General features: G+C 37.0%; 2 protein-coding genes across 8 annotated transcripts in view; both read left to right on the top strand.

Annotated features, from left to right (window-relative positions):
- LOC139767522 (uncharacterized) overlaps positions 1–22,426 on the top strand; it is a 52,824-nt gene extending 30,398 nt beyond the window's left edge. For 2 of the 4 annotated variants that reach the window (XM_071696966.1, XM_071696965.1), the window contains exons 7-15: positions 179–206; positions 3,845–4,385; positions 7,913–8,004; positions 9,470–9,539; positions 10,376–10,541; positions 11,667–11,783; positions 15,190–15,372; positions 17,165–17,413; positions 20,030–22,426. In XM_071696966.1, the coding sequence (XP_071553067.1) occupies positions 179–206; positions 3,845–4,385; positions 7,913–8,004; positions 9,470–9,539; positions 10,376–10,541; positions 11,667–11,783; positions 15,190–15,372; positions 17,165–17,413; positions 20,030–20,884 (2,301 nt within the window). In that variant the 3' untranslated portion in view covers positions 20,885–22,426. The remainder of the gene's footprint in view (positions 1–178; positions 207–3,844; positions 4,386–7,912; positions 8,005–9,469; positions 9,540–10,375; positions 10,542–11,666; positions 11,784–15,189; positions 15,373–17,164; positions 17,414–20,029) is intronic. The other 2 variants (XM_071696968.1, XM_071696967.1) reach the window with 1 other exon arrangement.
- A 2,588-nt stretch (positions 22,427–25,014) lies between these two features.
- LOC139767523 (uncharacterized) overlaps positions 25,015–27,092 on the top strand; it is a 63,406-nt gene continuing 61,328 nt past the window's right edge. For all 4 annotated transcript variants that reach the window (XM_071696973.1, XM_071696972.1, XM_071696971.1 and 1 more), the window contains exon 1: positions 25,015–25,109. In XM_071696973.1, coding sequence (XP_071553074.1) covers positions 25,100–25,109 — 10 coding nt within the window. In that variant the 5' untranslated portion in view covers positions 25,015–25,099. The remainder of the gene's footprint in view (positions 25,110–27,092) is intronic.

The raw sequence follows: 27,092 nt of genomic DNA, 5'->3' as shown, positions 1-27,092 counted from the left end.
TAAAGAAAGTATGAAATTCAAATGCCACGTTATTAGACTGTACACTTTGGTAAGTTGGAATGAAATATTTGAGTATATGTTAAGTGGTATCCATAGAAATTTTGTGTTTATGTGATGCAGAACGGTATCATAATCTTTGTTGTATGTTATTAATAGATTGATTTTATATTTTTTGCAGAAAATGAATGTGTGGGAGAAGAATAAGGGTAAGTAATAAATTTTCCAAAGTGGTTTAATCAAAAGGCTGTGTATAAGGTTTCGGACAGGTAGTGCTACATGAAGGATTATTATGGAGTAAGTTTGGAACACACAGCAAACTGATGATGATAGAGTAGCAGATCTTTTGGCCATATTTTTTTTTTCAAGGTAGCAGATCTTTCGTCCATTTCTTAAAAGAGTAACCTGAAATTTATGGTTCTTTTTAAGACATCTTTTAGTTATTAGTATGAATATTAAGACTGTAATATGCTAAATGGGTGGGGTATCATGAGAGTTGTTGTCATTTGCTGTTTGCAAATGTTACTGCTCTGATGGCAGACTCAAGGGACAAACTCCAGATGGGATGAAAAAGTCTGGGAGATTTTGTGAAAGGAGAAAGTTGATAGTGATTTTGAACAAAAGTTAAGTAATGAGGTGTAGTAGGGAGATGAGAAAGGATGGTTTGATTGAGGTTAAATATAGAGGACCTGGAGGAAGTGGAGTTCTGTAAGTACCTGGGATTTGTCTTGGCAGTGGATGAGACCAGGATGGCTAAAGTGAGTCATGGGAGAGGGAACTGCAGTCTTGAGTGCACTAAGGAATGTGTGAAAGGAAAAAATCAGTGTCTGTTAGGTCAAAGGTTGGGATGTTTGAAGGGAAAGAAGACCCACCAGTTTTGTATGGATGTGAGCCCTAGGCAAGAAAAGATGGAAGAGTTTGGATGTATTGGAAGTGGAATACCTGAGTACAGTATGTGCTGTGAGGCTGGCTAATCGTGTAATGAATGATAAGAGAGAAATGTATCAGCAAGTGCAGTCGGATTGAGAGCATTTACGAGGATGTGTCAAAATGGTTCAGAGATGTGGAGAGGATGAGTGAAGAAAGACTGACTAAGAGGCTTTGTGTCTCAAAAGTGGAGGGAGGAGGGTAGAAGGGATGACCAATAAGGAGGTAGAATGTTTAAGTGAAAGATGCTTGTAGTTATTGGGACCTGTGCACTCAGGAGAGTGAAGTTGTTATTAGACTGAAGTGGATTGATTTGGTATGCAATGAGCAACGTGTTGTTATTGGACTGAATTAGGGCATATGAAGTGTTCGGTGGTAACCTCAGAATTGGTATGTGGGGCTTGGTAGTGGATGATGGGATTTGGTTTCAATGCATAAACACAGCAGCTAGAGAGTTGGGTATGTGCAAATGAGGTTGTCGTTTTGTCTGTTTCTGGCACTGTCTTACTTGAGCTTGAATCATTAAAGAAGTATGAAAAGATGTTATTATTATCGTTATTGTTATTATTTTTTATTTGATTTTTTTATTTATTATTTATGATGACGATATTGATATTAAGTCTGCAATTGCTAAAATTACATAATTACAAGTCTTTTGAGAATACCAGGGTTATGTTATATGGGAGAATGGTAATTGCGAGGGTTTTGGCATGAACAAAAATTTGATTAGGGAAGCGCATTGTGGCTTCATGAGAGGAAAAGGATGGGTATACATTGAAAAATGTATGTGATAAGTAGTGTGTTGGGAGAGAGTAAATTGCGTGTGGCATTTTGTGGATCTGGAGAAAGTGTGATAGATATGACAGAGAAGGTTTGTGGAAAGGGATGTGAGTATATGGGATGAATGGAAATTTATTAGATGCAGTGAGGAGTTTTTGCCAAGAGAGTAAGATATTTTTGTGCAGGGAATGAGTTGTCCTTGTTTAACATGGGCTTTATCAAGGCCTTGTGCTGTCACTGTAGTTGTTAAATCTATTTATAGACACAGGTATGAGGGAGGTGATTGGAGGGCTGTAGAGAAGTGGGTAGGTTTGCATTAAGCAGGGGGATGGAGTGCAGTGGACGTGAATCTTTTAGTTTGCAGATGGCACGGTCTTGGGAGCAGACTGGATTGAAATTCCAGAAACTTGTGTTAGGGTTTAAGAGAGTGTGTGGAAGGAAAATGATGAGATAAATGTGAACAAAAGTAAGTTAAGATAATATGGTGCAGCAGGAAGATGAAACATTGGTTTGCATATGAGTTTCAGTGAGGAAGCCTTGGGGGGTTTCTCCTCTTTTTGTTTCTCATAAAATGAGAAAAGACTGTGGAGAATGGAAAGAATTTAAGGTTAGAGTTTGCAAGAAGTTGGAATAAAAGAGCATTTGTCTCAGCCCTGATATATGCATGTGAAACTAAGTTCATATAAGCCAGGATAAACTTATGATATGAATAGGAAATCATATATTTAGGTTTATGATGATAAAAGAAGATGTTTAAAGTCTATGTTGTGTGAAAATGACAATCGATAGGTACATGAATGAAAGTATTTTTTGATAATGATATGGTCTTGTAAAGCATATGGAAAATGATAGGCTGGTCCAGATAGATACACTTAAGTTTAGATGGAAGTAAAAGGAGAAGATATAGGCAGTGGAAGAGATGGCAAGTAGCAGTTCATGAAAGAGATAGGTTTAGAGATATTTCAGGTGAAAATCCCAGAGAAGTGTTTTGTGATCACATGATGTGGAAACATTTTGTTCAGTGTTAGTTTAGACAAAGGCTGTGCTTATATTTGATTAATCAGTGTCATATGCATTGTGAAAAGTGAGATGTTCTGATATTTCACATGGAAGATATTTTTCACTTAAACGCTCTGGAAATGTAAATTGAGGATGTGATTGTATGAATGAGAATTTGTATGACCTTAATCGAACCCATGGAAATTGGGGATGGTGTTAAGGTTGATAGAATAGTTTTGGTTACAAGTCAGAAAAGTCCAAAGTTTAAATAAGTTTAATCTGTACAAATTATGTATTGTAAAACAGTTAGTTAGCTTTTGATAGATATAGGTTTAGAGATATTTCAGGTGAAAATCCCAGAGAAGTGTTTTGTGATCACATGATGTGGAAACATTTTGTTCAGTGTTAGTTTAGACAAAGGCTGTGCTTGTATTTGATTAATCAGTGTCATATGCATTGTGAAAAGTGAGATGTTCTGATATTTCACATGGAAGATATTTTTCACTTAAACGCTCTGGAAATGTAAATTGAGGATGTGATTGTATGAATGAGAATTTGTATGACCTTAATCGAACCCATGGAAATTGGGGATGGTGTTAAGGTTGATAGAATAGTTTTGGTTACAAGTCAGAAAAGTCCAAAGTTTAAATAAGTTTAATCTGTACAAATTATGTATTGTAAAACAGTTAGTTAGCTTTTGATAGATATAGGTTTAGAGATATTTCAGGTGAAAATCCCAGAGAAGTGTTTTGTGATCACATGATGTGGAAACATTTTGTTCAGTGTTAGTTTAGACAAAGGCTGTGCTTGTATTTGATTAATCAGTGTCATATGCATTGTGAAAAGTGAGATGTTCTGATATTTCACATGGAAGATATTTTTCACTTAAACGCCCTGGAAATGTAAATTGAGGATGTGATTGTATGAATGAGAATTTGTATGACCTTAATCGAACCCATGGAAATTGGGGATGGTGTTAAGGTTGATAGAATAGTTTTGGTTACAAGTCAGAAAAGTCCAAAGTTTAAATAAGTTTAATCTGTACAAATTATGTATTGTAAAACAGTTAGTTAGCTTTTGATAGATTGCTTAATTATAAGTGATTATTTGTGTGGTGCCAAGAAACGTTTTGATTTTGCAGGAATTATTGGCAATGTCGGACAAATACAAGGACCTGGTTCTATACAAGGACCTGGACCTATGCAAGGACCTGGGCCTTTACAAGGACCTGGGCCTCTACAAGGACCTGGGCCTTTACTTGGACCTGGTTCTATACAGGGACCTGGGCCTTTACAAGGACCTGGGCCTTTACAGGGACCTGGGCCAGTACAGGGACCTGGGCCTATACAAGGACTTGGGCCTTTACAAGGACCTGGGCCCATACAAGGACGTGGGCCTTTGCAGGGACCTGGACCTGTACAAGGATGTGGACCTTTGCAAGGACCTGGACCTGGACCTATACAAGGACCTGGTCGTATGCAAGGACCAGGGCCTATACAAGGTCCTGGATCTTTGCAGGGATCTGGATCTTTGCTGGGACCTGTACCTGTACAGGTACCTGGAACTATACAAGGACCTGGCCCTATACAAGGACCAGGGCCAATGCTTAATGCTCCAATAAATCAAGATGGAGTTAGACCAGGCCCACCTCATGGATGTCTCCAACCACCACCAGCATTTAGGTACAATCTGTCAGTTGTTATCGGGTCACCTCTTTCCTCCATTAAAAAAACAGGGTAGCATGTAGAGGAAAATTCCTAACGCTTCCTACCAATATCCATGTGAATAATCTGGAAAAGCATTCATGCTTCAGTCACCTCCATTCTCTAAAGCATCAAAGACCTAACTGTAGGAAATGCATTGCATAGGCAAGAACTCTGGATGGTTCAGCTGTTGGGTAGATGAAGCGGTAATCTTTTGGTTCTAGCAAGAGGCAAAAGTTATTAAAAGAATGAGGGCTTCGTCAGCCTGTTTACAGGTACACATGAATACCTGTGAGAAGGGAAGGTAGTAGAGATAGGAAGAGAGAGAGAAAATGAGAAGAAAGAGGAAATATGAAAAGGTATAGAAGCAGAGGAAAAATCTGAAAGGTTAGTTGTAGAACTGAGAAAACATGTCAGTTAATTAGGTTGCACCATTATATGCTGCCATAACTAACCAGTCTGGTAACTCATGTTTCCTTGTTATTTTTTTTTTTATTTGTGATAATAGATATAATTTCTGCGGAATGAGGTGAGATTGGGAGAGTGCAGAATAGGTATTGAGGAAGATATTTCAAGGGAGGTGAATAGAGTAGTTGCATTACTGAGAATTTGATAAGCAGAGAACACAGATGTATCAGTGAGTGAGGTGATGAGGCGTAAAAGTTGGAACACCCTTCAAGTGGCTTTAGAAAATGTATACACCCTTCCCCTGCTCAGCAGGAATTTGTCAGTAGTAAAATGCATATACAGCAAATCCATACGAAGGAACCGTGATATTATGCAGTGTGGAAAAATTAGTTGATACCTCCCAGAGTCCCACCTTCTTCACTTTCATCATAGGACACTCTCATCATTGGAAAAAAAGATATATTCACCTGTGTTGTAGAGACAGTTTACATATGGGACCTTTGCGTAGACTGCACTTGAGCTTTTATAAACGCATCTGCTTTTGACCAGCTGCTCATATTGCCACATTTTTTTTGCATCTGTCCAGTCAAAAGATGGCTCTTATATTTGTTGATATTAGTGAGAATTACTGAGCTGCAGCACATTGTATTTTCTGTGCATTTTTCTCTCTTATACCTGCTGGATTCATTTATATCAAGCGTTACACATATTTAAGGGAAGCAGAGAAAGAGTAGGTGAAGATTTTAGAAGAAAGATGAGTGAAAAGTTTAGGGAAAATAAAAGATTGAAGTGGAAGGAGATTGAAAAGGAAAGATTTGCCCTCGTTGCATACATCATATCTAGTATCCATTCAGAATTTGTCTCCTTCCAGTACTCTTCCACTCTATTTCCCAATGTCATAGGTGGTCTTCATCTCACATCAACCCTTTTAATCATACTATCATACTCTCTCCTTGTAAACTTCCTATTTTGCATTCCCTCCTTATGCCCAGCCCACCTCAAAGTATTATGTTTCACCCACCCTACCATCTCTTAATGCATTCCTTTTGCATTCCCTGCACTTACCAAATTTCTCATACACCCATTCATTTTTTTTTTCATTCCATCTTGTCATACCACATGTACCTCTCAAATAGCGTATTTTCACAGCCTTTGTTCTTCACCTCTATGGCTACCCCCGTGATGGGAGTTCCTAAAGGGAATGGACATCAGAGCTATAGATAGATACTTTTGAGTTCGTCAATCTGATCATCTCTTAACCCTATCTCTTCTAAGCTGAACATTCTCTTAGCCTTCTCTTTTCTTAGCTGAATATTTTAAGTTATATATAGCCAGCTCTCTTAGGATTTGTTTTTCAGTCTGGGAATCATCAGTTCACCGATATACTCCCTCCATTCTCCCCAAGTCTTTTTTCAAGTAGGGTGATCAAACTTGAATACAGTAATCAAGTTGGAGATGCACCAACAAATAATGAATAGAGATAATTTTTTTTACTTAAATTCAAATGCTTTAATGAATTCTGGAAATTTTCTTATCTTTTCTGTTTCTCTTTACTGCTTTACTACTTTCTATTGGCTATTTTTCTTATTTGCTGTCTGTAGCTCACCTTGTCATTGTATGGTTTGCCTTTTTTTTGTTTTCTTTTTACATATGATGTAAAGATTTTGCTCTTTTTTTTAAATTTAGATTTATATGTCACCTGAGCCTAGTCCATAAGGATGTCTCGAACAGCTTGCTGCTATGGATGCCATTTTTTTTTTTAGTCGTATGGAGAGGATGAGAGATAAAACCACAGACTAAGAGGATCTGTGTGTGAAATGGTAAGAGCAAGGGTAATGGGATGACCAAGAAGGAGTTGAAAGGAGGGAGTGAAGGAGACTTTGGAGCCTTGGGGGCTAGAGCTTTCAGGTGGGCAAGACGCATACACAGGATAGAAGGAACTGGGTCATTTTGGTATATGGGGTGCAATGTGCTGGCATTGGGATAAACCAAGACATATGAAGCAGTCAAGTAAATCATGGAATAGTCTGTGGGGCTTGGTTGCTAATGGTTGGCAATGGTATCAGTGCATTATACTTGACATTTAGAGAGATGTTCGAACATAACCCCATTGTTCATGCGTTCCTAATGCTACCCTCCAAAGGCAGGTGAAGCAATTTGGCATAGAGAGTTAATATGCTTGAGTGAGAGTTGAAAGGAGGTGATATTTTTTTTTCCTTCCATATTGAGTAAAGAAAGTGACTATTGTTATGCATGGTGGAAGGGAAGAAAAAGCTTAGTAGAAAGATGTTGAAAGAAAAAAGTTGGAGTTGTTCATGGAGCATAAGTGATGGGAAAAAGTTAAGTATAGTGGTTTTTAGGAGTCTGCATTATGTTTATGTTCTGCTTCTTTATCTGACGAACTATGAAAACTATAATTTGGTTAGGTTATAATTGAAAACAGTAGATGTGGGCAATACACATGGTGTAGTAGGAAGTAATGAGCATGAAAATTTGAGAGGTCTTCCTTATGAAGGTTTTTATATGAGAGAGTGCATAAATGGAAAGCCTGGCCTTGGTATGTAGAAGGTTTGGGAGATAATATATTTATGATCTGTGACTGTATGGTTGAATGTTAGAATGAGAAAGAAATAGATGGATATAGTAAGTCAAGGAATGAAAGTTGGGTGTATTTCAGAAAAGGTTGTTAATGGAATGATTGTTGATCTTCTTCAAAAGAGGTATATTTTGAGTTGTAAGATTTTTTTTCACTGATATACACTTCTTGTTATAGGTATTGTTATGAATTAATCTAGAAGTTTTGAAGACATCCCTTACTTGGTAAATCTGGACACAAGTAGAGAATGTGAACATATTGATAATGTTTGCACCTGCTTGTTCTTGACTTCCCAACCAATGAATATGAAATTAGGAATTTCAGATAATAGATTGCTGATAATCATGGTTTTCATTTAGAAATATAGTATTCTTTGTGCTGATTAAACTCCAAAAATTTAGTCAGTATGTTATTATATATTTACATCTGTTGCCTATGATTCTCCACTGCAAACCTTTTTGCATCTCTGATCATCGTTATTGAATGCATCGTGTCTTCTTAGGGGAGATCATCCAGGATATGAAAGGAGATTGGATTCACAGAACAAGAATTTCAAACAAATACCACCAAGTTTAGGAGGAGGACTTGATAAAGGTAAGATGTTATCCCTGTGCACTCTTCTGTCGGATAGATTTTTGAAATGTATTTCGTTTAATCTTGGCATGAGTACATACCTTTATATACCACTGTAGTTTAGTATTAACTCGATAATTGAGGTAATATAGGAAAAAGGTTTTACAAAGTATTGAATATTTTTCAAGTTTTTGTTTAGGCGAAGGAGTCTTAAAATGTTTTGGAAGGGAGATTTGTCTGTAGGTGTACAATAAGTAAAACTATTGAGGTGTGTCCAAGTCACAGAACTGTACTGAACAGTTATGTACATCACCATCTTAGTGCTAGTTCATGCCAAAATTGAAGAATGTTGGAGACAGGATAGAAATTTGAAGAACTGTAGTATTATTAAGGAATAAGAACAGATTAATTAGAGAACAAATTTGGAAATGGAAGTGCCACACCTCATAAACACAATGTTTTCATAAGTGAAAGTAGGTCTTAATGAATTTACCCCTCGAGGTTTTGATACATGTGGGAGTATATGAAATATTGTACCATGTTTACAGTAAATTTTTTGTTGCCTGTTGCACGTCACTGACTTTCATATGTGCCATTTATGTTGCTTGGCATTTCTGTCCATTTTTTCCCATAAACCTTAAGCTGGGTGAAATCCAAAAATAGTTCTAGTTTAGGACTCAAACGTTTAATGAAATGAAAGTTGAGAGAGTTAGAGATTTTGGAAATAGTGTTGGTGAATACTGTAGAAGTACTCGCCAACTTATGAGTGACTGTGATAAGATTTTGCCAGAGAGTCAAGGCTGCTGTGCATATCTTGCTTATTGTATAATGCTGTTTCTATCGTTAGCCATTCCTCTGATACAATCATCAATTTTAGCTTCATCTGGGACTAACTTCAGCCATAAATGTAGTCTTCTAAATGTTTCTGCAGTCAGTCCATGCATGTTTCTTGAATTATCTTTCAAGCGTCCTTGCTGGACATTTATATAAGTTCATCCAGTATCTTTTTAGTATGTTTACCGGAATAACTTCTCATTTGATTCAATAGTTTTGTCTCTTCCTTCTTGAGAGGCTTTCAGAGTTGAAACATTTATTTTTTGCGCCTTCTGTTACCTGCTAAGCATTTACATGCAATTCTTGCTTCTCTCCAGACTTTATAGTTCAAGCACTTTTGGTTTCTTGTGATAGCTCATATTCTCCATGGAGGGGCTAAAACAGTTGGCCTTTTCTTGAATAGGCTGTACCAGTAGATATGCTCCAAAATGAAGGAAAGCTCAGGTTTGTAGACAAAATAGATGAGCAGGCACAGGCACAAGTTATGATTATAAGTATTGAGACTTATCCCTTGAGAAGTCAAGGAGGAATGCCATCTGGTCCACTTAGTTATATATTATATAACCAGCGCATCTTGCGTTCATTTTCTTACTTGTGTGTATTATATTTCCCTATTTGATATTGTATTCAACTGGTATTTTCATTATTTCAGGAGGATACACTAGGAGAGAGAGTCCATCCGGTGAGAGGCGACCGTTTGTTGATAAGCCGTATGAAAGGCGGTCAGTATAAGCATGTCTTCTCTCATTGGTAGCTGTTGTATCAAGTTAAGAGGACTGTTTGCACTGATTCCATGTGGGCATAGAGATTCATTATTTTATGATTTTATTGAAAGTTCTTTCTAATCTGCATTGAACATGGTTCCAATCTGATGTCAGTTCAATAGAAAAATTAAGATACTGAAAAATGGCATTTTACAATTGCAGCTTTAAGTATAGTAATAAGATTTTGTTATTTAACGCTTTGATACTTTAAAGAATTCATGGGTTTTGTTTTTTGATATCTTGCCTCTTAATTTTGAAATAGATTTTTGTGTTTTATGGAGGAAGAGTATAAATGGATGAGTAATCAGTGCAAAAGCAAAAAATACTTAAAAAATCTAAAGGGCATTTAAAGAAAAGAATTTTATCAGAAAAACTTCAAAAGATTGTAGAACAAAATGTTAGGTTGTTGGAGGGGAGAGGGAAAATTTGGAGCTTTTAGTGAAAGCACAGATAGGCTATTCATAGCCAGGTAAATGATACAGGCTCACATGACCCTCTGGTTGCTTTATGTGCTGTAAGTACTTTCATTTGTTCCCACTTCATGAAAAATGAACCTTGAGGGATACACAGTCTCCTGTCATTAATCAGGCATTATCAGTGAGGTAATCCCAAACCCATTACGAACTATGTTTCTGACCTTGCCACCCATTTCATAAGTCCTGTGATTAATTTTTGACATCTTGAATTCATATTGTCTTGAGTTTTAGTGCAGAATTCTTTGTTATTCATATAAGTTTGATAAGGCACTTCTCGCATATTCATTCCATGTAACGAGAAAAATTTATAATTTTTAGGAGTGAAGTGAACCGTCAAGCTCAAAACAACTTCAGCCGCTACGGGCGCCGAAGTCCACCTCCTACTGCACCTTCAGAGAAGAAAACTTCCTTACCTGCTCCTCCACCAACAATATCCCAGGAAAATATCTCTGATGGGTCAACTGGAACGCTCATCCAGAAACTGGTATGTAACCAATGAACTGGGAAAATTTTTGTCACAGCAAACTGATACAAGAAATGGATGTCATTATAAGGTCACTTTATTTGTTCTATACTTGTTCTAATAAAACTGTAGGGTCTGTTCCCATTCATCTGTGAATATCTGCTCTGTAACCCATAACTGCTCAACCCTTACATAAAGGTATGTCAGGGTATTCTCACTCACATGTTTTTCTTCTTTCTTTCACACATATGTACTAATTCCTGTGATAGTGAGGTATATAAAGTAGAAGGAAAGCATGATAAAACATTCCTGGTGGCAACTGTGTTAAGTGTTAACAGTAGTACTGATGACACAACAACTTCTTCATGGACTTTGATGGTTGGGTTTACTTTTATATCATTAGGGTCTCGTTCTGTAAGGATGGGAAAGCCTTTATTTAACATGGGAAAATAAGGAGCAGGTCATAGGTGTGGACAATAAACTCTGTTAAGGGATTCAAGGCTTAATGTCGGTTTTCCAGCCTTTAGCTTTGGTGAAGTCATTGGCTGGGGTTTGAAGACTGAGTTTAAATATTTATCCTTGAATATGTGCCAGCGTTTATTGTATTAAGAAGCATTTGCATCCTAGCTATCTTTGCTATATTATTGGGATTATAGGCCCTTACTAATAATTTTATGATTTTTAAGATTAGACAGCAGAGCATTCTTTTCTTTCTGATGTAACCTACTTTTCATTGTGGTTATAAGTAAGAATAGAAGACTATTTTCAAAAAGTGTGAAGGAGATGAAAGCAAGTATACACTACTGTGTCTGCTTGTGATGAAAATTCTTTGGAGATTTGTAATATAGTTAATGAAGTAAGAAGTGTTCTTCGTAGAAACGATTGGAATATGAGTGTAAATATTCAGAGAGTAGGAGTGGATTCCTTGTGAAATATGAGTAGACATGTAGAGATCTAGAATTTTCAGGAGAGAAAACTAAATTTAGGATATACAAAAGAAAGTGTGCTGAAATATCAGGGAAAAGAATGAAGCTGATTAGATATGAATTTATTGGTATACCAAAAGTTAGGATCTCAGGACCTTCATTCTTTTCCACATTGGCATGTAATTTTTTTTAGATATATTTATTATTTATTTTCTTTTAGGGTGAATGCTCAGTGAAGAATGATGAAGAGGCACGACTTGCCACAGATGTTGTTTCTTCACTTCTGAAATCTGTCAAGGAATTTCACCAGATGAAGGGATCTGCTAATTGTGTTGTTGTGAGTTTCATTAAGATGGTACTTAATAAATGACATTACCGCAGTGAATCTAATGTACTTTTTCTCTTGATATATGTTCACTGAACTTTTAATGTCCTAATCTTATGATGATTTCAAGAAGTGAAAGACCATAGAGGAGATTCTTTTTATTTTCCTCAAAGATCACATTAAGGGGAGAATTATAGCAGAAAATGTAATGATAGTAAATGTCAGGCTTTAGTTTGATAATGCAGATTATCTTTATTGTCCATGTTAGACTGGGAAGAAAGAGTCTGTTTTCTTTCTCTTGTCTTCCATTTCATGCTTTTCTTTTGTACAAACTCACTGATTTTTTGTCCTTATTTTCTCATAATATGATGCTGATTATCTTTATGGAAAAAGAATCCATTTTCTTTCTCTTGTCTTCCATTTCGTGCTTTTTTTTTTTTTTGTACAAGCTCAATGATTTTTTGTCCTTATTTTCTCATAGTATCTTGTATTTGCTACAAAGTTATTGCCTCTGAAGTTCTTGTTTAGAATTTTATCCCAAATCCTGTTAATGGACCTCGGTGAACGCTTGTGTCAATCAGCTTGCTGTTGTCTCCTATTGCTGTATCACGTTCACTTTTATTTTTTTCCATTTTTTGCACTACAGTGATTTTTATGATTTTGTAATTTGCGCTACCTCGCAAACGCGGGAGACCGACAAAGTATAAAAAAAAAAAGAAAAAGAAAAAAATTTGATAGACTTGTATCATTCACTTCAGTATCTGAAAACAGTGCCATGTCCTTTGTAAAAGTAAGATGTATCTTATTCTTCCCTCTTGCAGGTCTGTGGTTTATCTGTACAAGGCTGATTCATGGCATTTGATTAGTCTTTAAGACTGTTCTCTTTCATCTCCTCATTAAGACTGTTCTCTTTCATCTCCTCATTCATTGTTCTTTTATCTTTATGTATATTCATGGTATACCTCTTTTTCCTGCTACTCAGTAAAACGGAAGTTAAAATCACCATCCCATATAATTATCTGATCCAGTTTCTCCAATCTCCTCAGCATTTCATCATCTTTCGTTAATATATCATTAAGTCATTTGATTTAGTGTTTGGTGGTCTGTGTGCTACTAGGTTTATTTTGTTAAAGGATGGGATGCTCACTATAAGTAATACACATTTATTTTGGCTTATTTTCATTTTCTGCTTCTTCTCTAGCATTGTAGGGACATATATTGTTGCATCTCTTTGTCTGAATAAGATTCTATCTGCCGTGAATGTTTTATATATTGTTCCAGATTTGCCTCTCTTTTCACTTACTTGTTAGTCCAAGTTTTTGACATATTTATTACACCTGTCTTGGTATTCATAGTGTACTCATTGATGCAATTCTTTTTAATTGCCTCCTGAATCTATGTTAATTTCCTAAAACTGTGTGCATTAACAGTTTTGCTTATTATCTCCTCAACTTTAAGTTTACTGTCATAGTTAGGATATTGTATCAGTTTTGCTAATTCTTTAGAATTTTATTATTAGCACTTGCAGGTTCATTTTCAGTTAGTTCATTTCTTGCTGACACACTTCTTTCTGTTTCCTTTACAGTTTCAGTGCTGAACACTATGGTTGAGAGAACTCACGAGGGTAGTGAAATGATTTTGACATGTGGAGAGGCTAACAAAAGGAGTATATGTGTCAGAAGTTCCTGGAAGGAACAAGGTGAAAGGGGAGACCAAGGATGAGAAGGAAGGATGGAGTGAAAGATGCCAGAAGTCTTCAGGGCTTGAACATAATGGAATGTGTAAAATGTGCATGGAACAGAGCAGATTGGAGCAGTGTAATACACAGGGAGGAATGGGTTCTAAGGCCTGGTAGTGGATAGGGAGCTCTGGTTTATGTTTGTACATTTTTTTTCATGTTTGTCATTTTTTGCTTTAGTGAGGTAGCACCAGGAGCAGAGGAAGACATGGGCTTATTTGCCCACATCCACTTTTTTATCCATCTTTTGTGATGTACCAAAACTACAGACCACATCTACACCCAGTCCCCACTGACCTTTTCGTCAATTTTCTTGACTGCTGAATATGCCTTGGTTCAGACCCTTGACAGCATGTTGCCCCCAGTATATCACATCACTCCAATTAATTCTGTCCTGTGCCTGCCGTACCCCCTCCTATATGTTCAGGTCTTGAGCTCTCTAAACCTTTTCCACTCCATCCTTCCACCTTCAGTTTAGTGATATCTATACACGTAACACAGAATGGGGTGTTATTTGATTACACATGCTTAAGGTTATGCTGTAAGTAAAAAGTCACCTTTAGTGAGGCTGTATTGTTATCGGTTGGCGAAACAGGGCACAGACTCATCACAGAACTTCCTGATGAATGAAGTATATCCTTGGACTACTGGAGCCCCAGGAAAGAGGTCCTGGGATGACACTAGGACCCTTTCAGGAAGAGATCCAAGGGTATTTGCAAATAGATGAATAAATAACACTTACAGGTATCAGATTTGGACAAGAAAAAAGAATCCTATAGTGCCCCATACGAACAGTTCTTTGCTCCACCTTACATTGTGCTTCACTTGTTTGTTTGCCCCTTCTTTCATAAGCAAATATAACAGAGCTCGCAAACCACACCAAGTAGAGTGCTCAGAACAGTCATTGACTGCGTAGCAACCATAAACACTTAACGCCTACACAGTGACATAATTATCCTCCCAATACAGTCCCACTCAAAATGCTCAACACAGTTTTTTGCAACTGCACCAAACCTTTCCCTGCTGAAGCACTCCGTAACTAATCATCAGCCCTCAAATAGAAACCCTTGCTTCACACTTTAGCAACCTATACAAACAGATCTTCTCACCCGATCAAGATATTAATTGAAAGCACATACATTCTGAAATGACCTGACGAGTACTAAATAACTCCTCTCCCAACGTAGTGTCAGAGCCACCCCACCAGACATACACCCATCTGAAACCACACTCCCCAGACATAGAATCATATTTTTTCATTCATGCTCTGGACACCATTCATCTCTCCAGCATCGTAATCACTATTGCCGTACATTCTCCCCTTATAGACAAAGACAGTATCACTATACTTAATGACCTGTGGTCCCACCTGATGGTTAAGGACAGCTTCCTGAGTGCTGTAGGATCTCTGTAGACAATAGAGGGGACTTGGGGTATGGAAGTAATAGGTAAGTTAGGTATAGGAAGCACATATTAGTTGGCTATGGTTAGGGCATTTAGTTGTCCATGCCATCTCGTCCATTATTAGAAAAGAAGAAACATACCCTGAATTTTTTAGAATAAATCTTCGTTTGACTTCTTTTATTCATACTTTTAGAAAGTTTTAATACATATATATATGTGTATATGTGTGTGTTTGTATTTTGGATATATATTTGATAACATTGACTAATCCCACAGTTGATTGAGGAGGCAGAGATCAAATTTAACATATTGAAAGCTCTTAAGAGCTCTACACAGCAAGGAGGGGCTAGCTCTGAGTTGAGTCGAACACAGAAGGAACCAGCTTCAGCACAAAACTCTCTCAGCAGTATCTTACAAAGCAACCTAGCAGAGATTAATACGCCACAAAATTACCCGCAGGTAAGTTGCTTGATTGCTGTCATTTTTTTTTTTTTAATGTATTAAATGTTGGACTATTTGATTATTGTCTAACTAGACTCATGATGCTGTCTGCATACTCATATCTCTAAGATTTTGTAAAATTATCTTCCTTCCAACATAAGACAATTCTTGAAACAGAGCTGTATGTAATTTCGTACTTGATCGCTGTTTCCCACTTTAGCAAGGGAGCACAAGGAACAGACGAAGAAAGGCCACATCCGCTCACATCCATTCTCTAGCTGTCACATGTTATGTACCAGAAACCACAGCTTCCTATCCACAACCAGGTCCCACAGATCTTTCCATGGTTTACCCTGGTTGCTTCACATACCGTATTTCAGAGCAGAGAAATGATGGATTTGAAAATTGAAAAACCTTTTCTTTGTAAGGAGATGTCATGCAAGCATATTTTCAAGGTTTCCTTAACCCCTCCACTCTTTCTCTCTCTCTCTTTTAAAGAAAAACTTTTTACCAGTTGTGACTGCTTTTGGCTTGATGTCCATGCTTTGCAAATTGTGATATATTGAACTGCTAGAAGTGAACAGGTTGATGAGTTTATTCCGGTGGCAGTCACTGATTGGCCAAGGACAGTGCCTGAGATGAGGGAGCTGTCACAGACATGAATGAATTGTTTGCAGAGACTTCCTCACTGGAAAAAATTAAGGTTTGGAAGTTTCCGACACTGATTTTCTTGGAGATTTCTTGCAGGATGTCTCATGTTTGTGGGATACTGCCTCAGAGAGGTTTTCGGTTTTTACAACCTACGTTTGTTTCTTTCCCATTCTTTTCTTGCACTTTGTATGATTTCTGACTGTTCACTAGCATTGCGTTATGTTTTGAAATAGATATTGGTCTTTCTTCATGAATCAACTTAGTGTGCAAGTTTAGAAAATAGAAGCAGTCTGATAAGTGTGGAAGTCCTTATTTCACTTGAACATACTGAAAACTGGATATTTGTGAATTGGATGAGGAAATGTGATTGAGGAGACTCACGTATATTCTGTTGATACAGGTATTTGGATGACTTTATTAGACTGTTTGTGAGCAGATACACTTTTACTCTGATGATACAAGTATTTGGGTGACCTCTTGAGATTTCTGTACTTAATCGCCTATTTACAGTTATCTATTTGCACTGTGTGGAGAGGGAGTTCTACATTCATTGGGCCCTGTCTACTGGACTTTGCTATCATAGGTTTTTGATAAAGTTCTTTGATTCAAAACTCTGTCATAGGTGTTTGAAAAAGTTCTTTAATTCAAAACTCTGTCATAGGTTTTTGAAAAAGTTCTTTGATTCAGAACTCTGGAAATTTTATGAAAATCGCAACTGCTGGAACCGTTTTATGAGGGGGAGGGTGTTACTGTGAAAAAGAGTGGCAGCACCTGAGTCCTGAGCGTCCTGGATTTGTAACAATGCACCTTATCTGATGGATTCTGTGGTAGGAAAAAGAAAAGTATCTGAAAGCTGATGTCATTTGATGCATACTGAAAAATAGTAGCTTTATTTTCTTATTTCATTTATGCTCGATTACTTGTTTAGTTTTCAGAAAAGTAAGATTTCATAAAGCAATTCATATTTAAGATTTACACACGATAAACTTAAATGTGTAATGAGATTATTTTTTTAAAGAAATCTTAATTTGCACACCAGACTTTTTCTTAAGAAATGATACTTGTGTGTTCTTGATTTATACTATTGATGGTTTGGGAAGAGGTCAAGCCTGATGATTTTTGTCCTACTGGGTCATACTGATAAAGGTCCCTGTTCTAGATGGTACTTAACCAGATACTGGGCTCCAGCACTAAGACTGAATCCCAAGCACAAGCTCAGCCTGATCAGGGTGAAGCAGACATGGAAATATCTTCGGGGTCTGAAGACAATGATGCACATGATCAAGAATCTCATACTAAGCCTAGTCACCAGTCTTCAAGAAACTCTTCTAAGTTACGATCCATGCAAGCTCATCAGTTACAGGCATTGGCAGCTCTTCAAAAGGCAAATGAAGAGATGGAAGTACCTGTAAGTTTCATTTGTGTTCGACACTATTATACTTTAGCAACTTGAGAATGGTGTTTCCTGTTAGCCTGGGACTGATGCCCTTCCTTTACATTTTGATTCATGAGAATGATCTGAATCCTTTAATTAAAAGGCCTTGTTATTTGCCTGCTGTTATTGTATGTTTTCACACATATGTTTGTGACGTCTGTGGTTATTTTGTTTTTGTGGGAAGTGGTCATGATCTTCAGTTATCAGTAAAGGTTGTTTTATGTATATCTGCTCTTAACAACAGGTGCATAAATGTCAAGAGTTAGAACCAAACATAATGGATTTTTTTTCATACATATTCGCCATTTCGCACGTTAGCGAAGGTAGCGATAAGAACAGAGGACTGAGCCTTAGAGGGAATATCCTCATTTGGCCCCCTTCTCTGTTCCTTTTTGTGGAAAAGTAATATATAGGGTAATATTCTTTTTAAAAGATTTATCTTCCAAAGATTATGTATTTATAGAGAGTATACCGGATTGGTCTGGTGAGGTTTTCATTTTCTTGTGTTGCTCGCAGTTTGTGAGTTAAGATGTTTGGCTTTTTGGTAAGCCAGCCGTGGATTACAACTGTTTTGGTGTATTCTGCTTCATTTGATCCTCGTATTGTCATATGGAGCAGGTGCATGCTTCGATTGTTCCACTATTCACTATTGCTCGTATCATGATTTTCTCTTTCCTATGGCATTCTGTCTCCACCCTCTTCCCTCATCCTGATATCAGTCGGGCACATTTGATAAGAGCTTTGGAAAAATTATCAGTTAATATCAGGTAAATATGACATAACAGCATTACCAGTATGCTTGTATGTGGGTATGTCCCACTTGAAAAGTCACCTTCAGTGAGGGTGTATCATCATTAGTGAATGAAAAGAAGTACAATCTTATCGAGGATTTTTTCAGTACAGAGGAGGTCTTCATATCCCTGGTGCTGATTGTATTGCAGTCTTGAATCTTCAGAAGCTCCTGTAAAGGAATCCTGAAGTTATATAATTGATGAGCATGTTGGTATTTTTATTTTTTTGACCAACATGGCATGGGTAAATAACATACCTCATTCAAGGCCATCTCAGGTGAAAGAAAAATGTTAAAGGGAAAGAAATTAGAAATTGATTGGGGCTTTAAAAGTGCTTGTAGGCATACTCTTAATGGGGGAAAATTACCTGAAAAGGTAAGAATTTTGTATTGGTATTGGAAATGAAATGTTTGAGGACAATGTATGGTGTGGGATGGTTTGATCGAGCAAACTATAAAAGGATAAGAGAAAGGTGTGGTAATAAAAACAGCGTTGTTGAGAGAGCTGAAGAGTATGTGTTTAAATGGTTCGGACACATGGAGAGAATGAATGAAGAGCGGCTGACATAAAGGATTTATGTCAGAAGTGGAGGGAACAAGGAGAAGGGGTAGACCAAACTGGAGATGGAACAATGGAGTGAAAAAGATTTTGAGTGATCAGGGTCTGAACATGCAAGAGGGTGAAATGTGTGCATGGATTGGAACGACGTGGTATACAAGGATCAAGTTACTGTCAGTGGACTGAATCAGGTCATGTGAAGTGACCTAAGGAAACCATGGCAAGGTCTGTGGAGCCTGGATATGGATAACGAGCTTTGGTTTCAGTGCACTACACATGACAGCTAGAGAATGAGTGAAAGCGGCCTTGCTTCATCTTTTCCTGGTGCTTCCCGGCTTATGCAGGTAATGGCAATCAAGTGTGGAAAAAAAGATTAGGAGTTAGCTCTGCATGAGAGCATTGTCTCGATGTTTCAATGGAAATATCATTTTGTTGTTTCCAGAGTATCACATTGATATTTGCTGACTGCATAGGAGAAGGAGGATCTTTCTTTTAGTCACTTACAACCTAGTTATATGATAGCTCATATGCTACTAAATCATTACACTGGTTTAGGATTTATTTTTGTACTTTTCATAAAGCTTTATCAAATGTGTGGTCCTCTTGTGGACATCAGGTAATCCTTATGCGAGAACAGACTTTTTTCTTTCCTTTATTTGAGATCCTTTTGTGTGTAAGAATTGTATTTCTATGTGTTTTACATCATTTATGTTCGTTTACGCACCTGCATCAGTTATGTTAAAGGTTTGCTAGTGCTATGTAACCAGCCAAAGCTCGTTCCTAGCACAAGGCAGCATATTCTGACAGTTTATGTTTGTCATTTTAGGGCAGGTAACTTTTGTAGTAGGTGATTACAAGAACTTTGAAATAAATTGGAGTAAGAAAAATTTTCTCATGGAAATATAATACTGTTAGTACCATTAGTGTTACATTTCATCAAGTAACTTTGGACTTGAAAGTTTCCATAGATTCAGTCATTATTCCCATTATTTATTTTAATTTGCTTTATTTGTATTGCCTATTTGTTTTTCTCCCAAACAACTGACATTTGTGAAAGATTAAATCTTTTTTGCATGTTTGTCTGTCATGTGAGTAAAAGAACTACTTACAGTGATTACATATCACAACCTCAGGGACTCATAAGTTCAGCAACAGTAAATATACATATTTATGTTTACCTCTCAAACATTATATTGCACATATAAGCATATGAATTAATTTTATCATGTTTTCTTTGCAGGGTTCTGAACAAGTACGTCCGCATTCTTCGCAGAGTTCAGGACAAATGCACCCAGTTTCTTTGCAGAATTCTGGACCAGTGCAACCAGGTTCTCAGCAGGATTCTGCGGAACCAGTGAACCGAGATTCTTTGCAGGGTTCTCAACCAGTGAGTCCAGGTTCTTTGGAGGGCTCTGGACCAGTGAATCGAGATTCCTTGCATAACTCTAGACCAGTGCATTCAGGTTCTTTGCAGGGTCCTGGACCTGTGAATCAAGATTCTTTGCAAAGTTCTGGAACAGCGAATCAAGATTCTTTGCGGGATTCTGAACCAGCACGTCCAGGTTCTTTGCCTGATTCAGGACCAATGCATCCAAGTTCTTTGCCTGGTTCAGGACCGATGCATCCAAGTTCTTTGCAGAGTTCAGGACCAATGCATCCAGGATCTTTGCAGGGTTCTCGGCAAATGCAACCAGTACCTCTGCAGGGTTCTGGACAGATGCCTCCAATCAACATGCAAGGTTCTGGACAAATGCCTCCAGTTTCTTTGCAAGGCCCTGGACAATTGCATCCAGTTTCCATGCAGAGTTCTGGACAAGTGCGTCCACTTTCTATGCAGGGTCCTGGACAAGTGCATCCAGTTTCACTACAGGGTTCAGGACAAATGAGACCAGTTTCTTTGCAGGGTGCTGGACAAATGCATCCAGTTCCTATGCAAGGTCTTGGACAGGTACGTCCGGTATCTATGCAGGGCTCTGGAGAAATGCGTCCAGTTTCTTTGCAGGGTCCAAGACACATGCATCCAATGTCTTTACATGGTTCTAGACCTGGACATCCTGTGCATTTCAACCCACCACCTCTTCGGTATAGGCCCTAAGTTCTTTTAGGCTTTAATATAGTTGTCCTTTGTTTTATACTTGCTCTAGGGTATTGCATTGATTTCTTTACCCCTTTGGTATGTCATGCATTTTCAGTAAATTCTCCAGGATTGATAAGAAAAATCACCATTTCTAACTTTGCTTTTAGTGGCATAAAGTTACATATGAACATGACTGTAGATTGTTGATTGAAGACTTGAAGAAGTGAATCTCTGTGCAGAGATGTGTCATGAGTGCAGCAGATGCTGATGGTATATTCCCTTGAAATTTCTTTATTATGTTGTTATTTTTTAAGGATTATTGAAGCTACCAAAGATTTTGGTATTCTTAGCAGAAAAGAAAAGGCTGTGAAATTCTTACATTCAGTAATCTTTACCCAAGAAATCGGTGATGTGTAGAGGACATCGTAGCTGAAGCATGCATCCGTTCCCAGGCTGAAAGAAAAGAAGCCAGCAACATATATGTAGATGAAAAGACTTAAGAAAGAATGATAAGATGCAGTTGAACATCTACAGAATACAATCACATTAACTTCCATCGGTGCATCCCTGATGCTTTTTCAGAAGTGTATTGAACATGGCAAATCTCTCACAGAGAGTGAGCCATTATACAAACTGAATGAATGTCAGGACCTACAAAAGCAAGTTCCGTGAAGTCCCACAACTAATCCTACCCGAGAAACTACCTTCTGGAGCTGTATCATTACCCACTGGAATGAAAAAATGTGTACAACACAAATGCAGTCATCAGGAGGGAACCACTGTTGTCATTGGTCGACTGTGTTTAAATTTTGTTCCATGTACAACATCCTCTATATTTCTTATGAATGTTCCAGCTAACCTCCTCTATATTTCTTTTGAATGTTCCGTGCTGGAACTCCCTTAAGGGGGTAACGACAGCAACAGAGTCTTCGTAACTAGTGCGTTTCAGTGGAGTACTGGATTACTGCAGAAGCATCTCACACCAAAAGGGTTAAACATCATTATGATACAAATTTAATGAGTTGTCGCTCAAGCCCTATGGCAAAAATTCAATAAGAAAATAAGATTTCCGTGATGAATTTTGTCTTCATTGATTATGTATAGATTTGTTCTTATAAGATTTAGCAACAAGGGTCAACAGTTTCAATTGTCAAGGGTGCATTGAATCAGGACAGAATATCTGGAATCTTATAGCTGGATGTTATTGTTTTTGTATTCCAGAGAAGCCTACAATTTTGTATGAAAATTAGGCTTTAACAAAAAGTTAAACATTGTTTACACAGCATTGATAGAGATATTGAATTTTGTTGGTACAATTTTTGTGTAATTGATGTAGGTATTTCAGCCCATCATTTATGATGACATATGTATTGTCTCATATGTCATGATGAATATGGTTTAAAACCAAATATATAGTTGATATTTCGGTCAGAAATGTCATCTCTTTATAATGGGTATATTTTATGCCTTTTTATAAAATATGTATACACATTTTGGTGTACAGTAGTAATTTAAATATGTTCTGTAATTTTAAAGAAAATAAAATGGATCTTGAGATAAGGGAATGGTTTTGTTTATGTTTGCTTTGACTTCTTTTTGGATAAAAAATGGTTGTTATTTTCATATTTACTAGCATGGTCAATATAAGTCAATATGTTATAGAAAAAATTCTGAAAGAAAATTGTTATGTAAAGGGCAGGGAGAGGAGGGTTGAAAATTTTTTTTTTAGAATTCTTGTTTTCATCTTTATCATGTTGTTGCTAATGACAATTGGAAATTACTCAGGAAAGATGGGATTTCTCGAAAAGACTTTTTGTACATATGCACCCTTTTTCAATCCTCCAAGGCTTGCTTCATAAACTTACTTCTGAATCCTTTCTATGTTATTTAGCCCAAAGAAAGTGAGGATGGAAATGTGTCATGGTAAAAGGAAAATAAGTTGTAGAAAATGACCATCAGATTTTAAGCAGTTTTGTATGTCAATAGTATTTCAGTTTAGTGGAATAATGAATTCTTGAGTGCCAAAAAGATGAGGAGAGGTTTTAGCACTGGAGTTTCATGAAAGCAGATTGTTTGAATACAGATGGCATGAAAACCGGTAAAAGTAAAACGTATAAAGATTATTAGTAAAACGAGTGTAACATACAAGATTACTAGGTAGGACAAGTGAATAATTTCAGATGCTTGTGAATAGAAAATGGACAAAACAACAGCAGTATGAAATAAAAAGAAAAACTTCGGTATGCATTACCTTAAATTGAAAGATGAAAAGGAGTGAAATGTAAAAGAATGCTGTATATCTCCATTCTAAGACCCATTTTGAAATATGAATGAGAAACATGTTCACACAATCAAAACAAGTTCACAGATCTAAACTGCTCAAATGAGAGCATTTGAGACTAATAAGAGAAGCTGCAAAAATGGACTGAAGATAACCTTAGAGGAAGGGAACAAAGAACTCATGTCGAGGAACTCTCAAAATGAGTTGACGCCAGCAGGGTGCTTGAGAGTTCTGCTCTGGGGCCATTGTTCTTATTGATCTATGTACATGTATGACTTGCCAGAGGTCAAACCTGAATATGCTTGCAGATGACGCATAGATCATGAGGAAAGCGTAAAGTGTGGAGGATTGCATCAACTTTCAAGGAGACTGATAAACTGCAAGGTAGTTTTACAGATGATCGATGATGTTCAATCCAGTTAAATGTAATGAGGATGGGGGCATAGTGAAAAATAACATTGATATGATTTATTATGTAGCAGGAAATTAGCTACAGGAAAATGTGTATAAAAGAGACTTGGGAGTTAACAATGTTCCCAACCCATTGCCAGACTCCCACTTAAGGAGAATGAATAAGAAATCAAACTTTATGCTTAGAAATATTAGAATCATATTTAAGTTCATGGATGAAGAAATATGTTTATCATGTTTGACCACGGCACCTTTAGAAGCACAAGGATGAAATAAGAGGAGGTTAAGAGGAAAAGTACAGAGATGAAAGAGCAAAATTATTTGGAAAGGATTAGGCTCCGAGTGTGCCCACCTTGGAAGAAAGAAGAGTAAGTGGTGACTTGATCACAACTTTTAAGCCTTAAAGAAAGTTGATGATGTAGAGTTAAAAAAAGAAGAGGAAATATGCGAAGCACTTTCATAGGATGAATGGAATAAATGCAGACTCAACAATTGTAAAACTGTATGAAACTATAGAAAACGAAGGGATGGGGGGGTCCCACAAAGAGTAAAATTCCCGTTCTTTAAGGGACAAATAGCCAATTAAAGTACTCAGCAAGACAACCCAATTAGCAATTGAGACATAGAGGGTCGAGTTTTGTGCCAGACAAATTAACTCGCAGCCAAAACCCTTCCATTTTTGGCCTGGTTGAAAGCTAGTCTTATGAAATGCCGGCTGTAGGTTGAGACTCTATATTACATATAAAGAAAATAAAACTAAACAGGATATTATACGCTAAAATTTCCCGTAAGACGCATATTGAGTTATGGCGCACGCGTGTATTTTACCCCCTAAGGAAAATTATTTTGTGCAGTTTATTATTATAGTGCGTGCAAAAGGGACCAAGAAAACGTTTGTCATGGGGTGACTCATTTTTTTTTTTTTTAATATAGCAATGCCCACCATATTGTTTTGGTTGCTCTTGTATCAAAATGTAGAAGTCGTGGTTGATTTCCTATTTGTCCTCAGTAGAGGCTGACCAGAAGGCTATACTCAGAACTAAAAATGGGTAGAGAAATGTTTATTTTAGCTAAATTATATAATAAATTTCTCAATTGGGATCTGCGTTGGTAGACAACCATTCACCTCAGCATTCGAAATTGAATTCCGGAATTTTCAAAGTTTATTTTTTTGTAGTGGAATTGAAATATTGAAGCCGTATTTCTGTTTTTGAATATGTATATATGTACATATGAATCTCAGTGAAAAGAAAATTAAGGTTATAGGTGAATCAATTTAACTTGTAAGACATTGCTCTCAATGACTGTATAAAACAAAATATTTAATATTAAACATCATCAACTTGTATATTGATAGTTTTATTCTGACATTCATATTAGTAAAACTAATCTAGCATTATATTTTAGGGATTCGTGAATGAAATAGATAAATATTTATTTCTTTAAAAAAGATGAACCGCCTTCAGATGCGCTCAGTTGTTGAGACGTCTTGGTGAGGGAAGGGTCGGTCGCCTGGGCGGCTGGTGACAACCCCCACAATAATGGATGATAGTAAGGCCTTATCCCTTGTGTGTACATTGAATTAAGACTATGGACAGTCACTTTGGATTGCAGGAAGACTGTTGAATGTAGGGTCGATCGCATGTTGAGGTGAAATGAAGAGGTTTGTGGGGTTCAATTGTGCCTGGATGGCTACCCGGAGGAGGATATAAAAGTAATTTGGTCCCTTGAAATTAATGGCCTCACAACAGTCATGGTTTGATGATATGGTTGGGTGATAAAGGAGTGCTGTAGACCTTGAAGGACATGGTTATTGTCGTTTATTACTGGGAAATGGAAGGAATTATTGGAAAATTGTAGGCGAGATGCCCAGACCTGGTGGCTGGCTTGGCCCGTCACCCTCGCCTTAGTAAATTATTTTGCCGATAAATTATATAAATTTTTTCTATATAAATCATTGCTTGTGTTTAATTCTCGAGGTGTTATATAGGACTTTGGAGTATCCTAAGGTAGCCAGGACTATACCATTGTATTAATAATTGTATCTGAGTGTTTACATGATGGTTTATGGAGCATCTCTTTATTTATGAATGAATTTATCTTTTATTTTTTGGGGAGGATTTATGATGTACCACTTGATGACAGACGCATTCTAGACTTATGGCTGTAGAAGGGACTATATGTATATATTTATTGTTCCACTCCAGGTCACTTGGATCCAAAGGAGTGACTTACATTAGGGTTGTGGGGCGATAAATACTGCTTCAGGTTTATTTTTTTTCTAAATGAATGGATAAACTTGGAGCAGTATTATTCTATCTACTAATAAAATCATAACAATGAAATATGACCTTAGCTCTGTGTCGCTGTTACCTTTAATACGTGATTTTTCTTTACGTTGGGATCGTAGAGTTCAGAGAATACAACAGTTTTGGAACATGTATTTGAGTACTGTATTTTATCGACATGCTAAATTGAGTGTGACTAGTATATCAAGGTTAATGCGATTTTAAGTAATGTTGAAATAGGTTGTACGCTTTGATAAACAGCATAACCTATGATGACCTCAGCGAACGTCTTTAGTTGTCAATATTCATTTAAGATTTAAATAGGAATATACCATATATTCAAGAGATTGCAAGGCCAGCATGGCATCAGATGTCAACATACAGATGACACATTGAGTAACTATGCATTCCCGAGCAGGGGACAAGCATACGTTTGGTTTATTTATAGTTTAGTTTAGCTCAGCCTTGGTATGCACTTTTGATATTGATTAATTTTTGCCGAGAGAAGACGGTCACAGTTCTGGGACATGAATTTGGGCTTTACAGTTTAATGAACAAATGAATAATGTGTTAGGTTAAAAGTCTAGCATTGCTGCTTTTATAGGTTTCATAACTGTTTTTTTGTTACGGAATAGTTGTTGCTACTGTAAGGAATGATGCGAAGAATGCGGTAATTTGTTTTACTACCCTTTAAAACTTATTTGTTATTGACTCATTTGTGGTTGGGTTACATGGAATAGGGAAAATGTGGGGTTAAGTAACAATACTATAATGTTTTGAAATGTAGGAACTTAAGAATGTACGTATAATAATATATTAGTGTGTATAACGAAAGACATGCACAGCACTCCACATATCTCTGCCACATTTGCTCTACATCAACATATGAATTGAATGAAGGTCTATAGAATCCAAACAAGTTCCAGGAGAATGTATTTTGTAACCTGTCGACAAGATGGTCTTTTTTCTAGTGCCCTCGCGCAGAGCATAAGGACAGTAGGAAATTGCATCAGGACACTGTAGGCATCCCTCCTATTTGTTTAATGTTTGCCTGATTTCAGCATATGTGTTACGAATGCATAACTTACACTGTCTGCTGTTGAGTTTGAGTATTTTTACCCCATAGTTTCCATCATTTTCAAAGCCCTGCCCATCTTACGAAAACTCCACATATGAAGGAATCCATTGCAGTCAATTTGGTGATATTGTATCATCTTCAAAACTGGTTTCTGGCTTATGGAAACAT

The sequence above is a fragment of the Panulirus ornatus genome, chromosome 61 (genome assembly GCF_036320965.1).
Source record: "Panulirus ornatus isolate Po-2019 chromosome 61, ASM3632096v1, whole genome shotgun sequence".
Classification (NCBI taxonomy): domain Eukaryota; kingdom Metazoa; phylum Arthropoda; class Malacostraca; order Decapoda; family Palinuridae; genus Panulirus; species Panulirus ornatus.
This window is presented reverse-complemented; position numbering and strand designations above follow the sequence as displayed.